A 25,229-nucleotide genomic window follows, 5' to 3' on the forward strand; every position below is an offset into this window, starting at 1 on the left:
ACTTTGTACATTTTTTAAGCAGGCAAAAATAAGAGACAGGTATATTTTCATCGGCTGAGTTGCGGATTTAACCAGTTAAGTGTGTTTGACGACTATATCCGTCATGGAGATGTGGCAGAATTTTGTGTCATGACAACTATATCCGTCATGCATAAAATTATGTTACAAATTTGATATTTAAATTGTTGTTTTGGCGAAAACTAAATTATATTCGTAAATTGTAATAATATTATAGTAAAAAATCACACGGCGCACATTATGTCAGAAACAGGGAAGAAACACACAAAACAAAAGATGGGGACTTACTAGATTCAGGCGGCAAGCTTCGCGTACTATACATACAGACACATAAGTACATACACAATCATCCACTGACAAATCTCAACATTATAGTATAAAGTTAATATTTTTTTCGAATTTATTTCGATTTTTAGGAAATCTATTAATTTTTTAATGTTCTTACTTCAAAGTTCAGACAACACAAATTTTAAATTCTGCAATTTTTCGAATGTTTAGATTTCTAAATTTATTCAGTTCACAAATATTGTTAAAGACTTATCGTAGATTTATTTAGTTTTATTTAGTTTTTAAGAGAAATTGCATAAGTATGGGTTATGTGTGATTGAATATAAAATAACCATGGTTATTCGTTGTGCGTAATATTGCGAATTGTGTGAATATTATATTGTAAAGCGAATATAGCGTTAAGTTTATTTTGTATCGAAGAGCGAAGTAAGAGCGAGCGAGATAGCATTAGTAAACTTCTTATTGTTAGAAACGATGCCTAGCTGGCGATCTTGCGTGCACAGGGGTGCTTCGACAAACCTGGAGCCGTTCAGGCCAACGCAACGGCTAGGGGAGGTACTATACAGTATCGGCCTGAGGCTGGTAGTCCCACAGTAGATGTCGAAAATCTCCGGTAATAAGGGACCTTATAGAAATAACCGCTTGGCGGTTCTCCGGGACCTTTAGGCTGGTGTAGGAGGAAAGCTGCTATGGTAGATAAGGGTAGAATTCGAGGAAAGTCGGAAAGGCCCGAGCGCATCGTAAACATTGTTCGAGCGAGGCTCGAATATTCATTATAAATTTGTCTGTTGAACAAATAAGATCTATTTGGCTCGTGCTTACACGAAATATTGTATTTGCGAATTGATTATAATTTACTGGTTTTGTTCGTCAATTACGGGTAATATTTTTACGTTCTATATATCCTGTAACTGTCATCTGTAATCTTCATCTAAGAATTTGTACAATTTGTATTTAAATTATTTATATAAAATTATTAACTAATCCCGATTTTGCTTTCGTTTATTCAATGTTAGTTTATCAATTAACAAATATCCAAGTTTTTAAATTTCCAGAAGTTCACATTTTTTAACTATTACTCTTTCGAGTTTGCAGATATCCAAATTTTTTTTTAAATTCACAAACATCCTGATTTGTAAATTTTTAATTTTCAGATTTTCATATTACAGTTTCAAAAAGTTCCATATTTTATTTTCTATACTTAGGTTTTAGATACAAAAATTTCCAAATCTCGACATTCTCAAATTTATAAATTTCCAATTATCAAATTTTTAATTTACTACTTTCGCAAATTTCCAAGTTTGCAAGTCTTCAGATTTTCTTTTTTTCAAATTCATAAGTTTTGAATTTAAAAATTCCTATTCGTAATAAATACGAAAGTTTAATGTCACAATTATACAAAACTTTTTATACATACTTACATGTCCTAAAAATTGCAAGTTAAATCGAAAAATATATTCTTCATTATATATACAATTTCACGGAAATCATCTTGTAAATTAATGAATTTACGTAACAAATTATTATTTGTATTACAAACTTTATCAGTGCATCGATTTATGCAGAATATAATTAATGTGATAATAAAGTTACTTACTTTGCAATAACAAATTATTGTTATATTAAATTAATAATAATTGCGTTGTTATTATATTAAGATTATTCAATTAATTTAATAATGACACGAAGTGTCGTATCGAGCGTGGATATAATTTAAATGTAAACCGTGTTTATTAACTCAATTAAAATGCTTTTCATCAATATTTCGATTTTGACGAAATTAATTAGTAATTATCAATAAACTTAATTTTATATGCTTTCCCACTTTCAGTCTCCAAATTTTTTGTTACAGTTAATATTTTGATATTATTCCTGTAATAGATAAGTTTTTCGTTTTAAACTTATCATTGCATTCGTATGATTGGGTCATAATTACCACTGCTTCATCAGTCCAGGGTTAATATTGGTTGCGCTATAAAACAATTATGAAACAGTGAGTTGTGGAACGAGTTATGAAACTACCATTATACTTCAATTAATTGAAGGTTGATAGTTTCTGTACGCGAGATTCAGTCTTTAAGATGAGATTACTGTATTAATACTTGAAAACTTATTACTGCATCTTAATACTGGCTCTTCGATGTTATTTACATCGATATAATAATTGAAATAATTTTTTATATCGCGATAATTCATCTTTTGAATCAAAAGTTCAGATTACCTTATAGAAACCAGCTGTAGATTGAAATATTATCATACGAAATTTTCGAAATTACAAAAAAGTGTACGAAATTTCTAAATTTATAAAAATATCAATTTTCAAAATTACAGAAAATGTTATTAGACGAACTTTTAAAATTACAAAAAATATTTTCGGTCGAATTTTTGTATATTATAAGAAATATTAATTACATTTTTTAAATTACAGAAAATGCTGTGAAACAAATTTTTTAATTGTAAAGAATAATATGAATCAATTTTTTTAAATCAGAAAAATTATTATTAATTTATGTAAACATCTTTCTGTTAGATTTGCAGTTTTTTTAATTTGAAAGTCTTCTACATTGATATTAAACGATAAATGTTACCAGAGAGTATGTAGAAGCTCATATAAACTGTAACAGTTTCAAATATTTAAGATAATTTATATTTCAATCTACTGCTACTGATCCACATTTCATTTACATTTAGAGACATTTATATTTAAATTTATTAATCTTATAAATATTCCAAAAACCTTTTGTTATACAAATATTAATTATTATTATTAGCAATGAATAAAATCAAAAGTACACTATTCATTTATCTTTCATAAGTATTTAGGAAAATTTATATTTTAATATATTACATATGTAAATATTTCAAAAATATTTTATAATATAAATTATTATTTTTCCGTTGAAATTAAAGTAGGAAGTAAATAAATAAGGAATGATATGTAAACTGACTGATGCAGTGACTCATTATATTAATTGGAATTGGAATTATATTTTGATTAAAACTTCGTACTAAATCCTAAGGGGTAAAATTTTAGGGGTGAATCTAGCATTAAACATTATTTTAAGTAAATAAAAAGAATGTAACACCATTGATCCCCATTCCATAATAATTTACAGTAACATTAATCTATAATCTTCAATCAATATTCTAAATCAATCTACATCTTTAGATGAATCGATCGAAATATAAATTATCTTAAATACTCTGAAACTGTTTCACCCCTTCGCATAAATTTCCTAAGAAATTCTTTGAAACTAGAAGTCAAAGTACGCCAGCCGATTCCTGAACCCGAATCTTTGCAAATATTGTATTCAAAGTTGAAAACCTCTCGTCGAGATTGTGTGCATAAAGTCTGGTGAAAGAGGTTGCGGTCGAATCTGTTGGAGAAAGAAAAGGAAATGTTCCCTTAGTCCAGCAACGTTATTCTTCGTACGTGTTTGAAGTAGATGCCTGTACAATGTGTAACGACGTGTTGGAATACAGCTTCGGGGGAATTCGATCTAACGATAGGAGAAGGCATTACATGAGATGTTAGCATGAAAAAGACCGGCTCATAACCTGGTGCTGCCAACCTGACTAACGGAAGCCACCTTGCCATCGGCACGAACGAAGCGAAAGGAAAAATACCGAAGATATTACGATCTTCTCAATTTTTACGCTTCATTGTGAGTGTTTTAAACCGTTCAATAAGGCTGAAGTTCCTTCTCGTTATTCCAATTTTTTATACCTTTATGGAAACTGAAAACAAGATCGATGCAAAAGAAAGAACAAAAAATGCAAAAGAACCTAACCTATAAGAGTTCGGGGACTGTGTGGACGTTGTAGTAACTGCAATTTTATGCATTGAAAATGGAAGGCTCGGTGGGTGGATATTTTTGTTCTACTTTTTATTTATTTATCGTAGATGTAGATTGGGATTTTTCGTATTATGTTCATATGGTGGTATAGTTATGCAACAACCAAAAATCAATTCTCATATAAATTTTTACATAGTAAAATAATTCGAACAAACTTTTATTGAAGTTTATTGTTCACCGTACTTTTTAATTTTATATGAATGATTTTTATGTTATTTTAAAGCAAATTTATTTATATTATTCTATAGTAAAGTGATGCTTACTGGAGGTTTATAGTACACACTTTGGTATAAATATAGTAAACTTTTATTTGCTTGCCATCATTTGTATTTCAGATTGCACGAATATTTATCGAAGTCTCCAATTTTTTTATTTAGAAATTAATCACAAACAATGTTTGTTTACGAATCGTTCAATTTATAAATTCTTCAATTTTGAAATTTCACCTTTACAAATTTTCAAGTCACTGAAATTTGCTAATATGAAATGTTTTAAATCACAAATTTTCAAACCTTTAAATCCTCCAAATAACAAATTATCAAATTTCCTACTTTCCAATTTCACAAATTCTAAATTATTGAGCTTTGAAATTTTTTAATTTTCAAAATTACAAATTCTCAAAATTGAAGTTCAATTTTCTAATTCTTAATTTGTAATTTGTTAAGTACAAGCTTTCACAATCACAGATCCTAAAATTTTCAAATTTCCAGAGCTTTTCAATTGAAATTTCCTACAACAAAAATTTTCGGATTCGGAAATTTAATCATTTAATCATTCTAAGAATTCTTAAATATAATTTATGTCTTTCAATTTCCCATATTTACAAATTTAAAAACTATTGAGTGTGCAAACCTTTAAGTTTTCAAATTTACAAAGTTTTAAAGGTAAAAATTCTCGAAATATATCAACTTCAGACTCTGTAAATCACAAGTTCCTAAATTTTCAAGCTCTAAATCACTGCGTAGAATAATCTCTTTTATGATACCAATTTCAAATGGCTTTCGTTTCGCTATATCCCCATCCATAAAAACAAATAGAAATATTGATATAACGTGCTATATTTTTGTTTCAGACTATATTTGCCCAAAATATTAAACTGAAAGTTCAATTGGAAAAATAAAATAATTTTAAGAAAAAAAATACACCGACTTCGAAATGCACTAAAAAGTATAAAATAATTTCTATTTCATTCAATCATACAATTACGTCACAGATATGAATGAAACCTATTTACTCGTTAGGTAGCATATTAAATACATTTCAACCTTTTCGGAGGCGGCGTAAAATTAAAAGATTTTCTTGAACATGTCAACCTTTGTACAGCTGAACATAGGCAAAGCTTGTATAGCTATTTTTTTTTCTATACATACATATAACTCGACAGTACGCCGCGAAGTAGGTGTTAGTGCGTATACATAGAATGTAACTATGGTCTATCTAGCCCTTTGCGGAGGGGACGCACAGTGGTCCCAAATCGCAAAAAGCTGGCCAAAATATGAAGGCGTATTTCAATTTTAATGAAACTTCGTATCTAGGGGTTTTTGAGGTCAGTAATTACAAATCAAAAGTCAAAATTACGAAATACAAAATGGCGAATTCAATATGGACGTTCAGTATTAAAAAAAACCAAAAAGCTGACCAAAATATGAAAGAATTCTTCTATTTAGCTGAAAATTTGTACAAAGTGGTTTTCTTGGTTACAAATTAAAGACAAAATTACGGAAAAAATAATTAACTACGTTAATTAAATTACTTTGTGTTCCATTCAAATTACTTTTCAGTGCAATGAATATTTGTTTCTTTGATAGAGTAATTTCTTCAGAAACTGAAATATAAATATAAATATTATACTAAACTATATTTTAAACAAGTTTAATCTTTCCAGCAACAATGTAATTATAGGCGCACGCGCAAACATATCAATACATCTTTTATTTATAATGTTAAATTCTATAGACCGGTTTATATTATACTTTTTTTAACAATATTTATAATAATCCTGTGGCGTCCATATCAATATTCGTAAAAAATTATGAAAAAACTGATGCTGAATATTCTTAAACTCAACATTTATTTGCTTAATTCTACTTCGGCATTATGTGCCCGGGGGTCACGTATACCTGAATGTTGGCGTCTCCCCTATTTGTAATTTCTATGCAAGTATGAAAAAAAGGAGACAAAAATAGTGAGCTAATGACTAATTGTATGACAGGGAGAAAGAGAGAAAGAGAGTGGTGAACACGCATGAATCAGCGACAAACACAAGTATTTATATTTTCAAACGTTCATTAAGACTCGAGGGGCAGATATGGGCAGCATTTTTTTGTTAATTCTGATGCATTGTAGTCTTAACTAAATATGACAATTGGTTTTTTAGCCCAACTCCGTCTAACTCATAAACTTTTCCCTTTTTTTATAAATACCGAGGTCGTCACTTACTTGAATTTTTATTAAAAAGCATTGTTCAATTGTTGTATTATACTTTGTAAGTGTTGATCTTGTAATGTGTCTATAAATTCTACATACCTTTAGCTGTGTTTTCCATTTTGCAGAATCAAAATTGATGCACTGGCGACTGAGTTACAAATTTTTCTAATGAAGTCTATTCTTGCTGGATTTGCGCGCTAGGTATTGCTCGAACGAAAGTCAATTTCCTATTAAAATACCAATGCAGGTAGATGAACTGGGCAACTGTACCTTTTGGAACTGAAGTTATAAACTATCAGTGTACCCAACCCAATAGTTAAAAGGTAAAAATTGAATACTTCATTTTTCGACTTTTGGCTAGCTTTTTGCGATTTGGGACCACTATGTTTTCGTTCATAGCACTCCAAGTCAAATTCTGGACATATTATATGTACATGCACAGATTTACGTGCATGCACACATATATGCGTTTCTCGGCTCAATCAACTGTTTTCGCCGAACGCATATATGAGTTCTTCGGCCAATTTGATGATTTACGCAGAACGCATATATGCGGCGGTAGTCCGAAAAGGGCTAAATTCATAGAGTATGCGACGGAAAGACTCGATTGCCGCATATACTATAAAGATAGAGCCCATCTGCCGCGAATTTGGTAATTCCCGCGTTGTGGGCTCCGCTTATAGGTTCTTAGACCCATGGCTTCCACATGCGAACGAAGTCAAATCAATTTCATTTATATCAGAAACGTTGCGAAATGAAGATGCAGTCGTTACATTTACGTATATTACCAGATATATCTATAATGGTACGTATTCCTTCTGAGGATTTATTAATTTCCAATACGCCATACCACGATCAACTGGTTATTGGCAGCAACGATTACTGAGGTATTTTTAATTTTGCGCCGCCTCCGAAAAAGTTGAAATGTATTTAATATACTACCTAACGACTAAATAGGTTTCATTAATATCTGTGACGTAATTGTATGATTGAATGAAATAGAAATTACTTCATTAGGAAATAGAAATTATTTTATACTTTTTAGTGCATTTCGAAGTCGGTGTATTTTTTTTCTTAAAATTATTTTATTTCACGCTTTTTAGTGGAATGGGGAGAATTGTATAGGATACTGTGAGACAGTTCTTCCGGGCTTTTTTTTGTCTGCGTAAATGCCATAAGTATAATTAAGTAAAAGACAACATGGATATTCGTTTTTCAATTCTTTTTGCAACAATAATCCTTTGCAACTAGAAAATGAAAAAATTTTTGGTAATGGTACCAATGGGGAGTCAGACTCTCACAAGATGCGAAAGGCTTTGTTCCGATCCCCACCTAGGAAAAAACCGGCAAACATGCATAGAAAAAAAAAATAAGGGACACTCTTTCAGGGACAAGTACAAACTAATTACATCATGATTGAGGGTGCTTCATCCATTTGTTCTTTATTAACTTTCTTTGCAAAAATTTACTGCGCATGTGTATCTCTTACGGTTTAGAGTTGCGCAAGGGTCAAAGTATCCGTAAAATAATAGCAGATCCTGCGCAACAAATTTTCTAACAAATCAAATTGATGCATTTTTAGAACGATACGGAGTACAAGTTTGCAATTAGTGTTTAGACTTGTATTTTAGAAAGTTTGTAAATTGTGAGCATTGTAAATTCACATGCGCAACCCAGGACGAGGACTTATTGTTTAGCTAGGAATAATTTATTGGCTCAGGAAAAACATCGTTTCAAGAACTAAATGGTTTTAGTGGGCTATAAATTTTGCCATCTGCACTCAATCAGGATGGGTCATGGGGTGCTCGACTTCAGGGTGAAGTGTTTGGGACTTTCCAGCCGCGTCACTTATGCTGTATCTGAGGGACCAGAGGCGTGGATTTTTTAACGAATTGCGGAAAAGATGACCACCCTTTTGCTAAACAGAAACCCAATCAGAGAAGTCACCCCACAATCCTCCGCCAAGTTAATAAAAGGACTGTTTCCGAAAATAAGACAGAATATTTCAGAATTGTTGAGAATATTTCAAAATTTTTTGAGAACTTTATTAATCACATCGCGCGGACTCGCGACACAATATTGTACACAGGCGTACTCCTATAATTCAGAATTTTTTACGAGCGAACTCTCGAACAATTGATATTTACTAATTTATTGAAACTTAGTTGTAATTTTTACAAGTTTTTAGTTTAAATTAAAGTACTTCTACACAGTGCATCTTGGTATTTGCTTAAAATTTCCTGGTGCACAAACAATTAGAGCAGACTACAATTCAGAATAAAACACAGTCACTAATATGATAAAAACATTTTTGTTCGGAAAAAGTTAGTAATAAAAGAATAAATATTGCCTGCAATATAACATTTGATACGCGAAGATTTAAATTCCTTAATTGCCTTGACTTGCTTTCTGTTCGTGATTTTTACTTTCAGTCCTTTTCTTTGTTCGGTATATTACAAAAAGAAGTTGCGAATTTCGATTCTGATACTCCCTAGTTGTCACACTTCGATTCCGAGTAAGGAACAATTTAGGAGACACTACTGTATTCAAAATTTAGTTTCATGAGTTTTTTTTCTAGCGCTAGATTTTTGGGTCCACAAAATGCAATTTAAAAAATATTAGAATATAACGCTTCGAGCCTACTGAAAAGACACAGTATCTGACTTCGTAATACTTGTAATATAATCTGCGAACGTCAATTGTTTAATTTGATAATTAAATAATGGTTATACTGTTTTCAGACAGTATGTGTGAAAGTACAGTAAAACCTGTTTTTGTGCGGTCCTTTTTTATGCAATTTGTTTTGTGCGATTTATTTTTATGCGGTATATGAATCTCAGCGGCGTTGGCGCAAGTTTAATGTTTCCTATCAATGTACATATACATGTTGTGGACGAACTCTGACTACGTGATCTCCTTGAGGACGATGTATCTGATTGAGGACCAAACTGTCAATGATAGTGACAATATCAATAATTTGGTAGATTATGAAAATGAATAAGAAGAACCGGAATCTATTATAGCAGATAAAATATATGCAGGGATCCAGATTTTTAAAAAATTGGAAACGCATTTTCTTAAAATAGATACTAATACGGAAAGAAGCTTGAAATTCCAAAAAGAGCTGAGATCGTGCATGTCTCGTTATGATGACGTTTACAAGCAATTGAACAATCGACCGTCGTCACAAAAACTGATCATTGACTTATGGTACCAAAAAACAAATCAATTGAAATCCTATCTTCAAGCGACAAAAGCGATTTTGAACCAATTCATCACAAGAAGATGCGCGTTTTGAATTACGACGAGTATTATTTAATTTAATTGAAAGCATTTTCTCATCTATTTCGTAAACAATTGATGTATTTTCTAAGTGCGACTTTTTTTATGCGGTCCCTTTCCATCGCATAAAAAAAATTTTAGGTATTATATCGTACAAAATTTTTTATTATATGTAAGTATTTATAAAATTTCCGACTATTTTTTTGTACGATTTCTTTTATGCGGTCCCTATCCACCGCACAAAAACAGGTTTTACTGTATAAATTATGAAATGAATATAAAGGTGAGATTTCCAAAATATTTTCAATTTTTTAAATTAATTACTTTACAATAAACTATTGTTTGTTATGTTTTTTTTATGTATTAGACTTTTGAAACATTGAATTACGTTTTGATGTAGTTCATGGGATCATATTTCTGAAATGTAACTTGCGCAATAAAATAGCTTGCTTTGCTGTATAATGTATGCTAAAACGCAAATTTTATTACGGCTGGCAGCTTTGTTTCGACTGTCATTTTTCCTAGGGAAATCAGCTCTCGATTGTCACACTGTACACAAGAGGGAACTTGATTGGGACTGTTGAACCTAAATAACGTCTTATGTGCCGATTTATGCAGTCGTCAAAGAATAAGCTGAATTGTCTTGGCATACAGACCCGTGCTTAGTTCATATTTTGAAACTGATCAAGATGAAATTCAAAAAGTATACAGGAATTACATGGTCCGACGTAGAGCTTGCAGGTCTTATCGAAGACGAAGATTCTTATGTTTCTCTTGACAGATGTAAAAAGCATTTTGCTTTACATCCGTCTCAATTAACAAACATAAAGCACGCTTTGAATGAAATTTTATGTTCAATGTTGAATCTTTATGATAGAGAGTATGTATTAAATCCGTATTTCTTTTATATTTTGAATATTTGTTATTAGTAATATTCGAACAAAACGTATAAACGTGGTTTTCTTAATTACATTTACATTGTTTTTTAAATTACGGTATAGCTTAAAAGGTTTCCCAATAGCTTACAAGAATCCCAAATTATTATCATCTTTGGGAGAAATAATTCATGATTCATGCTTCATTCATATTGACATTGAAGTAAATTTTTATATATTCAGACCAAAAATGGAAATTTCATTGAAAGGTAACATACATCATTTTTATGTTATTTTGAAAAGCTACATTCACTATTAATCGAGGACAAATTTGTAGGAGTTGTCAGTAAAATAGCACCAAGTTATGTCGGACTTGTTGTACATAAAGCTTTTACTGTAATTGTTTTAAAACCAACTGGCGATAAAAATTGGGTGGGAAATCATGTTCAAATGTGGCAACAGGTACGAGTTACATTAACTGATCTTCATCTTGAAAGTGATGTATTACCGTATATTGGTGGTATCTTCAAACCAGAGTAAGTAAATAATCATTCTGTTTAATTTGTAGATATGCCTTTGTATAGTACTTCATTATTTGAACTTCATTTCAGTGATTATTTACGAGGATGCAGATTACTAGAAACATGTGTTAATACAAATTGTATTTTGTTCAATGACAATCTGGAAGGTGATACAGATAAAACAACAAGAAAATATTACAAACCACTAAAGCACAAGTTTTTTGAAAATAATTCTAAAACTTTTTCTGCAGAAAATGTATCATCAACAAAGAAAAAGAAAAATAAACACAAACACTTAAACAAAAGTCTTGAACAGGAAGTAGTTACGTATTCTGAAAAGGAAAAGAAAGACAAACGATGTAAAACAGTAAAAGAAGTTGTACAACTAGAATCACCCAAGTATACAAGCAATATTTGTACGAATAATAAGTTTACGAAGAATGAGGAATTGGAAAAATGTATAAATCCAAAGAGCAAGTTCAAAAGGAAATCCAAAAGGCACAGTTCTGAAAGTTCTATAAATGAAGATATTAAGAAAATATGTGAAAAATATCGGTCAAAGAAAAAATTTAAAAGATTATCTGCTACAGTAAAGGTTGACAAACTTAATAAAATTAAGAATATGGAAGAAACCATGCTTGAAAATAAAGTGAAATTGAAGAAGAATTCCAGAAAAAGAAAGCGCGTAGATAATAGTGGTCATTCTAGTGAAGAGTTTAGTTCATATAATTACATATCACCCACAGTTAAAAAGAATTCGAAATCTTCCAATGACAGTAAAGAAATATGTGTTGACATTAAAATGGAAAAGTCCGATGATACATATAAAAAAAATAAGATAAAGAAGTCTTCTAAGAAGGAGTGGAAGATGGACCTTGAGACTTTTGAAAGTGATACGAATGGAAATTCTAAAACAGCTTCGTTAAAGGGAAAGAGTAGAAACTATAAAATACAGAACACAAAGATTAAAACAGAAAGATTGACTATTAGTTCTGAGAATACGCAAGATGAAGATTGTAAAAAATCTTCAACAATATACTGTGATTTAGATGAAAATGTTGAAAATGATATGAGAAAGAAGCAAACAAAGCATTCAGAAAATAAGATTAAAACAGAACCAAAGTTTGAAGAAACCGTAACTAAGATAGAAAGACCAGGCAATGAAGATAGAGACACTTATTGGGAAAATGTACAGAACTCATTAAAAATTGTTTTACCTCTGAAAAAACGTAAGGTAACATTCATTTAGGTAACAGTATTGAGAGAAATGAAACAGGCACAAAAAGCAATATGAAGCACTTTAATAAAATAAAAACAACAGTTAAAGGTACAAAAAGTTATAATATAAAAGTAGAAGTAGTATTTCAGACAATATCGATGAAAATATACGTAGTTAAAATGATAGAGTAAAGTTGAAATACGAAAAAGCTACATCAGACAGTGATTTGGATTTCAACAATGTTATAATTAAAACATAGAAGTTTCTAGGCGATTACTGAGGTGTAAAAAGATTTTATAACACTATTGATATATATTTTTTCATCTGAGGAAAAGTATAGTAAGTGGATACGTGAGTGTGTATATATGCATGGCATACATTATTGTACTACAGATTAAGCATGAACAAGTGGCTTGACAGATATATTTGGCTAACCTAATTTTTAGTTATATTCCTAATTTTTAGATTTTTAAATTTTCCAATTCTCTAGATTTCTACGTTTCTAACTTACAATTCTAAATTTTCTAAAGTCCTAACTTAGATATTTAACTTTTCAAATTTCCAAATTACCAAACCTTATATCATCTGATATCAAGAATTGTGTAGCTACTGGAGCGAAATTTGATCATATTTGTTTAGAGCTACTGTAAGGTAAAAAATATTGCTCTGTATATATTTGTAAGTATACATATATATACAATGTACTTACATTGAAAACAGTTCATTAATAGGACCATGTACAAATGCAAATGTACAAAAATTTTGTTTTGTTTGTTTTGTTTAAATATTACACGTTGATACATTCCATATTCGTTTTATATGAGTTAAATTTCTATATGTTTCATTATAATTTCTATACATATTATAATTTTTATTAACAAATCAGTATATCATTACTTTAATACTTTATGGATAAGTAAGAGTACAAGTATAATTTTTCAAAGCAATATCAAGATGTATGATGTGTTTATATGAATAAGTTTAAATGTATATGAGTTTTCTTTTGTAAAATACATTGTACATTTTAAGAAATTTCTCGCAATAAATACGTTCTTTTCTCATATTCCCAAACCTATTTGTGTACTTTTATAATTTTTGTATTGTAATTAACATTAATGAATGTGCAATTGACTTTAATATTTAGTTTTAAATATTAATACATATTTCAAAAGATAACTGCTCAAATTGGAACATTGCAATTCTTTTTTTCAAAACTGATTTAGATGTATGTAAGAAATATGTATAATATGATATGCGTCTACACATGTACCAAATACATTATTTATGAAATTATTTATGAAATTAAAGAAGATATTCCATGAAGATTTCTTTATGATACTTACCAGTGAAAGAGTTAAGAACATTTTTAAATCAATGGGGAAGTGAAATTGAGAATTGTATTGAGTCAAATAGAAACAACACATGAAAAACATATTAGAAACAGTTCAAAGTAAATTTGACTGAATTTAGTTCAACCAAATGATGATATATCACTTATTTCAGTTAGATTTCTGAACCTGGAACAATGTTAAGGTTAAGGGTATAAACTACTGTGAAAGTCTACTACTTAACCCTTTGCACTCTGCTGTCCCCTCTGAGGGAACATTTTGAATGACATAAAATAATTTTAAGAAAAAAAATACACCGACTTCGAAATGCACTAAAAAGTATAAAATAATTTCTATTTCATTCAATCATACAATTACGTCACAGATATGAATGAAACCTATTTACTCGTTAGGTAGTATATTAAATACATTTCAACCTTTTCGGAGGCGGCGCAAAATTAAAAGATTTTCTTGAACATGTCAACCTCTGTACAGCTGAACATAGGCAAAGCTTGTAAGTACGTATTCACTCCGTAAATGTTACTTTTGCCGGTCTCGATTGTAACATTTACGGTAGAGGTCCTACATTCTTTGTAGTGTGCCGAACGTAGAAAGAGACAGCCATACAAAAGACAAAGAGGGATAGAGTTTCGAGCGTTCGGCAAACATGAAAGACTCGTGCGTGTTCTGTCTTTTAAATTTAAAAATTAAAATTCTTTATTTTTGGTTTTTCGTCAATAGAACTTTTACCATCGTATTTGTCTCGTTTTTCTGATTAAAATGACATCAAACACGATATGATTACGATCGTAATTACTTATGTAACAAGCCATAAAAGTTTGGGATGTAACATTTACGGTAGAGGTTCGAATTCCTTCTAAAGGCTTGCTATACAAGTAATTATGATTTTAATTATACCGTGTTTGGTACCATTTTAATCAGAAAAACGAAACGAATACGATAATCAAAGCTTCATTCGCGAAAAACCAAAAATAAAGAATTTTGTTTTTTGAATTTAAAAGACAGAAGACGCACGAGTGTTTCATGTTTGCCGAACGCGTCAACCTTCTGCTTCTTTTTCTTTTCCATTCGCCGTCCTCTTTTATGTTAAAAACTTTAATCACTCGTTACACACACAATTGTTAAAGTAATTATATCATGTTTGGTGTCATTTTAATCAGGAAATCTAGACAAATACAACAGTAAAAGTTTCATGAAAAAATAGTAAGAAATAAGAAAGTTACAATCTTTTCCTTTGCTTGCATTAGTATGTGTCTCACCGATATTCGATCCTCGTCGTTTCGGCGACCGATCGTGTTTCATTCTTGACTGATTTCGAGGGGGATCCCCCCAGTAGTGGGGATATAATTTTAACATTTACGGTAGAGATCTTTTTAACATTTACGGAGTGAATACTATATAGCTATTTTTGTTTCTATACATATAACTCGACAGCACGCTGCGAAGTAGGTGTTAGTGCGTATAGAATGTAACTATGGTCTATTTAGGTTCATAGAGTATTCGACAGAAAGACTCAATCGCCGCATTTACCATAAAGATAGAGCCCATCTGCCGCAAATTTGGTAATTCCCGCGTCGTGGGCTCTGTTTATAGGTTCTTAGATCCATGGCTTCCACATGCGAACGAAGTCGATTCAATTTCATTTATATCAGAAACATTGCGAAATGAAGATGCAGTCGTTACATTTACGTATATTACCAGATATATCTATAATGGTTCGGATTCTTTCTCAGGATTTATTAATTTCCAATACGCCATACCACGATCAACTGGTTATTGGCAGCAACGATTACTGATGTATTTTTAATTTTGCGCCGCCTCCGAAAAGGTTGAAATGTATTAATATACTACCTAACGAGTAAATAGGTTTCATTCATATCTGTGACGTAGTTGTATGATTGAATGAAATAGAAATTATTTTGTATTTTTTAGTGCATTTTGAAGTCGGTGTATTTTTTTTCTTAAAATTATTTTATTTCACGCTTTTTAGTGGAATGGGGAGAATTGTATAGGATACTGTGAGACAGTTCTTCCGGGCTTTTTTTGGTCTGCGTAAATGCCATAAGCATAATTAAGTAAAAGACAACATGGATATTCGTTTTTCAATTCTTTTTGCAACAATAATCCTTTGCAACTAAAAAATGAAAAAATTTTTGGTAATGGTTCCAATGGGGAGTCAGAACCTACCAGATGCAAAAGGTTTCGTTCCGATCGGTCCATCCAGCTAGACGTAATCGGCGGGCATACATAGAAAAAAAAATATACTGATTGAATTGAGTAACCTCCTCCTTTTTCGAAGTCGGTTAAAAAAAATATATACTAATCGAATTGAGTAACCTCCTCCTTTTTCGAAGTCGGTTAAATGAAACAGCTGTATGTCGAAAAATTGCAATATTTTAGGACATTTAATGTACTGAATAATTTAAACAAATTTATTCCTAGTCACGAGAGATAATAATAATTTTCATTATCTCTGATATGTATTTTTATCTAACACTGATGTTTTTTTATTGAGTGTAATGTATTTGATTTCTAATATATTTCACTGAAATATATTTATCAATGTTCACCTCTATTATTTCTGTTAATAAAATGTGTTAATAAGATTTTCGTTGTCAATCTTTACGAAGTATTTTTATTTTGTATTTATTAAAAAAGAAAAATACCGTTTGCATATGAGTTCATATGAACTTAAACGTGTAGCTTTTAAACTTATTTAAATTGTTTCTAAAAATGTTCAGAGAGTTACAGAAACGGTTAAATAGCAAATTGTATGCACACAGTACTTACCATTGTGTACAAAAAACGCTTTCATTAAAAAAAAATAATGCAGAAGTTGTAAACACATGCACTACTTCACTTCTAAAAATTTAGACCTACGAATACAGCACTTTTTGAACAATTAATGTTTCTCCTTTGACACTTTTTGTGACACTGAATTTTCAATTGAGTTGAAAGTTAATACAGTAAATTCTGTATAATACATTCGTTGGGTTATTGATATTCTAATCAAAGTTTCAGTTATTATAGGTAATGATGCATCTATAATTAATTGATTCCATCAGCTCGTTTTATCCTCGTTACCGATTTGGTGTCCAGATTCTTTGCAAGCGTGCTCGCTGCAATTTGTAATTAGTGAATAACAAACGCGTTCGGATATCGAATTGCGTGATTGCATCGAAGCACATTACTCCAATTTCTGCATTTAATAATAATCAATCGCATTTGATGCATTTGTATAACAAATATCTTTCGTATCAGTTTCAAAAGCTCGCCCCGATTTTCAAACAATAACAACAGCGAATTTAATGCGTTTATTTTTTAATTCGCTGAAAACTCCGTATTTTTCGAATATTAAGAGAAATTCCGTGCGTTTTCATAATAATTCCCTAAGTTCGCTGTTGACCAAACGCAGCATCATTATCATCGAAACGTTCCCTACATTTTGCAAATGAGAACGAACAAAACAACGCTGTTGACCAACTTCTCATGGACTGATCCCGGCTAGTGTAATGAATTTCATGTATACGAAAATATTCATGAATCTCATGAAACTTAAAGAGCGTAACGTCGAACGGGCACGTTTAAACGTTTGTAATGGAAACGCACCCTTAGGACTACGATTCAGTTGGAAGCATGGGTTTTGAAACGTATATGTAACTTTGACTACGGGGAACTCCGAGCAACTGCGAGAAGTTGGCTTCAGGAGTGAGGGTGAAAGCAAACAGAAAGCATTTCTGGAGATTAAACACATTTAGCATTAACAGACGTAAACTCTACACACGAATTCCGTGTAATTTTAATTCTAACAACCGAGCGTACCAACTTACTTGCTTAATCTTAGTAATCGTTGTATTAGTTCGTCGTAGCAATACTTGTACGATGTATCTTACCATTTCAAAGCCTTGTTTGATGGAGTGAGCCGTCTATGGCACCTCATACGACGTTACTTTTTTCTGTTTTCTATAGTTCTTCTATTTTATGAAATTTTTTTTCTGTTATTTATCTTCTCCAGATTGTTGTCTAATTTTTCATTTTTTCTGCAGGGACCAAGGACTGATTAATATCAATTCTTAAACCTTGCGAATCTTATGCCTTCAACTCCTGCTAATCTCTTCACCTTATTTTTTATAACTCTTTTCTGCTGTTTCTTCCCGAATTTGTTAATGATTTTTTGGGTTTCACTTTCTCGTTTTTTCTCTCTATCCTGGTTGTTTTTTCAATTTTTACGAACGTTGCCTGCTGTTTAAAGGAAATGTACGTTACCATGTGAATCTACGATAAAAAGTCTATAAGGAATTATTTGTACCTTTGGTTCTGCACTATGGGTCAAAATCGACCTATTTTAACATCCCCCTTTATTAGTAGCGGAACGATAGATTTTTGGAAATTTAATACTTTTGATATTTGGGAAACGAAAATGTAGAAATATAGGGATCTGGAAATTAGGGTATTTGAAGATTTGAGAATTGTAGGATTTGAAACTTTGAGAACTATATAATTTGTAAATTTGATAATTTAAGGACTTCATTCAAAAATTAAAAAATTTTAAAACTTGATAATTTGGAATTTTTGAAGACAGAAAATATAGAAATACTTTGGAAATATAAAAACTCAAGTAGTTAGAAATTTTCCAATTTTCCAATTTTACAGTTTAGTTAAGAATATAAAAAATGATAAAATTTGGTAATTTAGATATTTGAAAATCTGAAACCGTAAAATTTGGAATCACATCGTTTCAGACAAGAAAATTTTATACTTTAAAATTAACCTAAAAAGTTGTATCCTATAATTTTGCAAAATTATTATTTTTGAGATTGTCTTCAATCATATCAAATTTCGTAGCGAACGAAAATCCCGAAGATCCTGAACTTTCCTTGCCACATAAAAATTGATTTACTAATTCACTAACTTACAATTGAATTAAATCCTGATCACTGATCACTGATTTTCTGATTATAAGTAATATAATTTAGTAATCTTGGTTATTGAATTACTCCAAAAATAATCATAATCTACATCACTGCAGTCTTCATAACTATACTATACCTTAATTTTAGGATCACATAAAGTAGTTGTCAATCAAGTACTGAATAATTGCTTTCACACTTATGTAACCTTGAAAATTTTATTAATCAATTCTCCCGATATTTCACGAATTTAATTTCAGTGAGATCGACGTTTTTTGAGTATTAATAATCAAAATATTATTTACGTTTTCTGTCCGATGGAACCACCGTTCGTTTTATTTCTTTGTTGTATTAAATTTTATTTGTTCCCCACTTCAGTTTCAATCAACATGATTGTACCATAGAAGCTTTCTTTGAATTTCAGCAAACAATCACGCGATAAATTTGATTTCGAAAAATGAAGAGAAAAACTCGAACGATCTATAGATTCAATTAATCTTCTGCTTGACCCAACATAGCAGTAATATTCGTTCTTCCATTTTTCATTTCGATTCTCTATTGTCCTCTCTTTCATTAACTTAGGATAATTGAAAGATCGATAGGAGACTACGGCTAACGAAGACGATAAAGGGTTAACATGAATTTATGAATCTCTTTCTGAGAGTAATAAAAAAATTTTCTTATTGAAAACTGATGGAGTTCGGTTAAAATTAAATAAGACTTCGGTTTAATTTTAAAGATATTTTATTGAATACTCAACTTAGGATGATGACTTTTTCTGTGCGAAAAATACACGAAGTTAAGATCTAATTAAATTTACTGAAAAAATGCGGTACATCTATTGTTTTTACTATTACCTTGTTTAAATAAATATATAGTCCCAACTCGATTCATTTTTTTTATAAGAGTTGATTAGTTTGAAATAAACCAACAAAACACTGAAATATTCTTTGATTCTTACGTGTTGTATATTAAAATTTTTATAGCACCGTGTACTGTTCACAGGTGATTAAGTTTCCGCTTATTTTGTAGTAAGGTGAAGTGGGGTAAGTGCAGACTGGTTTTTGTAAAGTTGGTATTTAAACGTAAGTATTTTCAGTCTGCTATGTAAATAAACTAACGCTGTCGATATCGAACGCTTTGTACAATTACTACTATTTAATTAATATTAACATTTTGATTTTTATAAGAAACTGTTTCAAATATCAACTACTCTGCACTTTCCTCGAAAATGGGGTAAGAGCGTAACTTGAAAGTTAAATACTTTGAAACTTTATTTCATTTGCAATGGGGCAAGAACAGAATTATTAACAAATCTGCTATAAAATGCTTTTTACTGCATTATGCAAGTACTCTATACTGCAAACAAATACTCTTAGCTGAAATATAAAAGGGGTTTTAGTGAAACAAAACAAGGAAACAAACATACTAAATGGAGAAATTTTGCTCATATTGTAATAAAAATAGCCTGTATACGCACTTACCCCGTTTACGAACTTATCTCGCTTCAACTTACATTGATTGATTTTATTGCAGAACAGTAGAATTTGTGAAATATATTTGTAAATTGAATTACTACAGAATATTCTTATTATGTAACTAACCTTTGTTCTATGAAATTTGCAGTTCTGCGAAAATGTATTTTTAAAATTATACAAGTAACACTGTTTACAAATGATGAATAATCAGTTATTTTCTATTATAAAAATTTGTATAAAAAATTTGCTATATTTTAAAAAAAAGATACAAAAAATTTATAATTATGAAATGCAATTTATTTTTCCAATAATTCTTTTAATTACGAAATGTATTATTCATTTATATTTGATAAAATACAAGAATTTTGTAGTGTATTATTTTACATTACACACTTATGGCAGCATACAATGAAGGGTTAAAGAAAATTCAGGTCGTTCTTTTTTTTTTTAAACGAAATGAATCGAAAATTATTTGAATTATTTAAATGAATTGAAAAGTATAATAAGTTAATTATTATACTTCCAGATAAAGGCATAATCTATGAAAAAGTACATAATTACTTTTAGTAGTGTATAACATTTCAGATCCGCTTTAAAAGTTTGAGGATAGTATGTCCAACTTAGCATAAAATGTTGAATTGGTTTCTTTTTAAACGACGTTATTATAAAGTTTCTTGTAAGTTTGATACAAGAACCAAATAAAATGCAGTCAATGAAATTTGTGTTTGCTCAACTTTTCTTTTAGAGGAATTTCTGAACCTTTTAAAGCTAGGTTAGGTGTACTACCAAACATTTATTTTACAAAGATCTCTCAAAACTATACAAAACCTTTCTAAACGTAGTAAAGACGATGTCATTACATCATTAGACAGCAGATCAGGTAAGCAAATTTCGTATAATAATTTGTAATTGATTTTTATTGAACAAATTTTAGTTATCTGTTTCTAATAATACTTATAGTGGTACATAATTTGAGTTATTGAAAATATTGTCGTATATCTAATCATTTAACTCAATTAAAATCATTTAACTATATCTTACAAATGTACACATACGTATTATTACGAAATGTAAGTTATAGTGAATGTAATAAAAATTATGTGACACAATATCAAAAAATTTTTTGATCACTTTAACCGCAGGAAATTAAATATCCTGAAACGAAAAATATATAATTATTTCTTAAATAGGCACAAATATATAAGTTTATTAATCTCCGTCTATTATGTAAGCAGTTCTATTTATTTTCACCATTATTCATAAGTTTGTAAACTTCATATAATAATAATTATTACATGAGTCATTTATTTATTTTGCAAATCGGGCAACTCCATTTTTTTTATTGCTGGATATTTAAGGGTTGTGTGTTTCAATAAATTTACAAATATTGGTAAGCAAAAATAGACAAATTAGTATTTTTTGGTATTTAGATAACGTTTATTATGCAACAGTAAAGTGTTAGCTAAAGAAAGTAAAGCTTTTATTATACCCACATGAATTTGCTTCACTTTCAAAAATCGTTATACTTACCGTTAAAGTGATATATCTACGATTAAATGTCATCAATACCGTTAATGTTCATATTAAACTAATTATATTCTATCTTAACATCTTTGGACATTTTATCGACAAACACGTTATGTTAAAAAATTATTAAGTGCCGTATATTTCTTTTTTGAGACGATTTAATCCAAACGATGCGGAATGGTTAATTAAGTTTTCCCGCCTAACATTCGCATTCTGAGAAAATTATTGGTATCCAGAACAGAAGGGAGAAAAGTCTGCCGATATTTCCGATATCTGACAGGTGTGACCATCGACAGATGACATTCCACGCTACGCTTTTGTCTCGTTCTTGTCTTTTCACTTTGACACGCATCGCTATTAAAAGCTCTCCGATAACGAAGGTTATCAAAAAGCATCGGCACAATTGTCAACTTGTCTCTGACAAAATTGTCGTTTTCTCGGTTATACTTCGTTTGTTACTTGTCACTTTAATTGTCGTGTACAATTAACGGTACATCAAATTACCCCAAATGTCAGACAGGATTAACCCTTTAGTGTACGAGTATTTCCAATTTAAAAAGAAAAATATTTTTAAACTTTCAGCAGTAATAATAATTAAATACATGCACAAACAAACATTTCTTACTTAAACATTTTGTTTGAGGAATGATAATAATGATAATACTAAATAATACTGAATTTGATTAAAGAATGACAATAATAATAGCATTACTAAATAATATTGAATTTGTTCGAAGAATGACAATAATTACGTAATACAAAATTTGCAACATTTTGAGAAAATATAATAAATATTGCAAGTGCAAATAAGAAATAAATGTTTAAAAAAAGTATGTTCAAATTACCTAAGGTCAGATTATTGTTTTGAAATATTTTAACGTGACAAAATCTTTTACACATCATTTCAAAAAATTTTTGCTAAAACTGTGCAGAGTTAAATCATTACCAATTAGTTCTCATGTAATTTTTATAATTTTAACTATAACCTTGTTTATATAAATTTTTAGAATTGTTTTATGGATACATTATCTTCTTTTTATCAATTAAATAAATTTAAAAAAATCGATACTTTTGAACTTCGTAAAGATCTCTTTATAGTCATGCTTGACTTTACAGTCAAATTTTACAAACAAAACTGAAACAGTATATAACATGCAAAAACAAAGTATTCCGAAGTTACTTTTGTGTTTTTGTTATAACTTTTTAATAAAACGTTTAAAACCCTATATTCATATAAAATTATCTCATTTTTGATAGAATACCGTGTACATACATTTTATTGAAGCACCCTCTATATGGAGATTTGTATATTAATAAAATTTATTTATGTTTACAGGTATGTATTAGCAGCACGGTCATTTAAGGTTATTCTGGATAAAGTTTTACACTCGACCACATTTCGCAGTTCTTCACTATTTTATAAAACGGTATGTTGAAATTAACTTAGGTTTTAATATATCTTTATAAATTCTTTATGAAATATCCGGAGATTCTGGAAGTGGATATTAAACTTTTGAACAAGTTTATTATATACTTGATAAAACGAAATATAGAAAACAATAACAATAATAAAAAACAATTAAGGGATTTGATCAAATCTCTTTCTTTAAGATCACCCCACAATTGTTATTTTATCTCCCGTGAATTGATCATATCCTTAAGGATTTGATCAAATCCCTATTTTCATTTCCTTGCGACATATATATACTCGATGTTCAATTTAGAAATACTCTCTCCTAGAAGAGCTCAGAAAAAACAGTAACAATTTTCTCGGAACTCGTTTCGCCGAGTTCTCGCGAACGTTTTCAGGGAAATCCGTTCGAGAGCGTAGCTCGAAGGCAAAGCACAGTAAATTGTCAGTGACAAGCGGGCGATCCGGATTAACGTTCTATTGGCAGCGTTTCAATGGTCTTTGCAGGGCCGTGTACAGTCCAGGCTAGGTACCACGGAGTGTTCCTCATTCGCTCGTAAAATGCAGAGCACCGAGTTACGATACAAGCTTGGCCAGCACGTGTCTCGTGCTTCGTTTTGCGGGTCACATGTGTCGCGAAACAGTGATTTCCCAAGTGCCGTCACGATCCACATTGTTGTTCTTTTACATCGACGACGAGACAATTATGATCATTCCTCTTCTGCTTTTCCTGTTTCGTGTGCTTCTATTGTTCAGCTATGATTGCTTCTGTTACGAGTCCACACGAGTATTTAACTCTTTTGTCGACCACCAGCAGTTAATTGCTACGATCACTGCGTAATGAAAAAACTAATATGACGGTGGAGAACTGTTTAGTTTTATACAGTGAACTTTTCATTTTTATGCGGTGGGAAACTGTTTAATCTTCTATTGTAGGAAACTGTAGTTTTATTCTGTGAGAAACTGTTTATACGGTGGAAAAATGTTTACTTTTATAATAAGCACATTAGGGTTTTATACAAAATTCCTTTTACTGTCAGAGAAAGAAAAATACTTTTGGTAGGTGTTAAGGGAAAGGGAATCAATACCTACACTTTCAAGCTCATTATCTTGAGTAGTGTTGCGAAAGTTTTAACAGGAGTTAAGTTAGGATTAAGTGAGATCGATCATGTTATTGGCGCGTTCCACTTATTAGTAAAGTACCTATGTCATAACTTACGTGCGCTGTCAGACTCATACGTGAGGTCTAATGGGTCCTGAGAGATATTTTCTGAAATTTCCTGCAATTCATGTTCCACGAAATATTCACTATTTTATGTCATGTTTTATACGACAGAAAATAATACATTTTAAATTTCTATATTTTGGAATTTTTATTAAGTTTCGATTCTTTCAAATTTCTATGGATTTAATTCTCTATGTTTTCAAATCTCTATATATATTTCAATTTTTCCAAATTTCTGTACATTTAGTCCTCCATGTTTCCACAGTGTTATACTCGTAAATGTCTATGTCCCTCAATTTCTGAGAACATGGAGTAGGTATATGAAGATATGAAGATATTAATATACATGAAGATGTGTGAATATAGAGATATAAAAATATATAAAAATATAAAGGTGTCTGTGTTGATATAACTCTCCTTACCTAAGTAATTGAGACGAGGATTTGGGATCCTAATAACTCAGATTAGGACAGGGTCTAGGATAGGACATTTAGACAGATTCAGAAATTTAGAAATATAATGCACGTACATATTCCACTTTTATAGTACAAACAGGTCTATCTAGAAACATTAGGATTTATTGTACTTTATCTATAAGATTACAAGAATCATTGACATTAACCCCTTGCACTATGATTTGTTTATGCGCCAGCCAGAACTAACTAATCACAGTATTAAAACAGACAAAGAAACTTCAAATGTCAATATGGTGTTATGCAATCCTTGACTATGCAAATTATTGGACCTGCACTCTACATTGTACATTAAAAATTTGAGTAAAATTGATCACAGCAGAAGTGCGTCACTAGTCAGACTCGTTAAAACAGCGCAAGGGGTTAAAC

The 25,229-nt window shown here is 30.4% G+C and overlaps 2 protein-coding genes across 5 annotated transcripts in view; both read left to right on the forward strand.

Annotated features, from left to right (window-relative positions):
• The window catches only part of Fas1 (fasciclin 1 Fas1 domain-containing), a 690,358-nt gene that overhangs the window by 176,800 nt on the left and 488,329 nt on the right, over positions 1-25,229 (forward strand). The gene's annotated exons all lie outside the window — the stretch shown is intronic.
• Positions 7,684-13,301, forward strand: LOC105661770 (uncharacterized). 2 transcript variants are annotated; one of them, XM_076539620.1, is made up of 5 exons: positions 7,684-10,752; positions 10,874-11,016; positions 11,085-11,283; positions 11,359-11,435; positions 11,520-13,301. In XM_076539620.1, exons 1-5 carry the CDS (start codon positions 10,562-10,564, stop codon positions 12,515-12,517), a joined length of 1,608 nt encoding a protein of 535 aa, XP_076395735.1. In that variant the 5' UTR covers positions 7,684-10,561; the 3' UTR covers positions 12,518-13,301. The 2 variants fall into 2 exon arrangements, with proteins under 2 accessions (XP_076395735.1, XP_012134570.2); XM_012279180.2 differs by having other exon boundaries at positions 11,359-13,301.

This window comes from Megachile rotundata, chromosome 14 (genome assembly GCF_050947335.1).
Source record: "Megachile rotundata isolate GNS110a chromosome 14, iyMegRotu1, whole genome shotgun sequence".
NCBI lineage: Eukaryota > Metazoa > Arthropoda > Insecta > Hymenoptera > Megachilidae > Megachile > Megachile rotundata.

Excerpts from the sequence above, each read along its gene's own strand:
- LOC105661770 (XM_012279180.2), top strand. The coding sequence starts at position 10,562 with ATGAAATTCAAAAAGTATACAGGAATTACATGGTCCGACGTAGAGCTT. Across the intron at positions 10,753-10,873 it reads TTGAATCTTTATGATAGAGA|CTTAAAAGGTTTCCCAATAG; the intron begins GTATGTATTAAA and ends ATTACGGTATAG. Across the intron at positions 11,017-11,084 it reads AATGGAAATTTCATTGAAAG|GAGTTGTCAGTAAAATAGCA; the intron begins GTAACATACATC and ends ACAAATTTGTAG.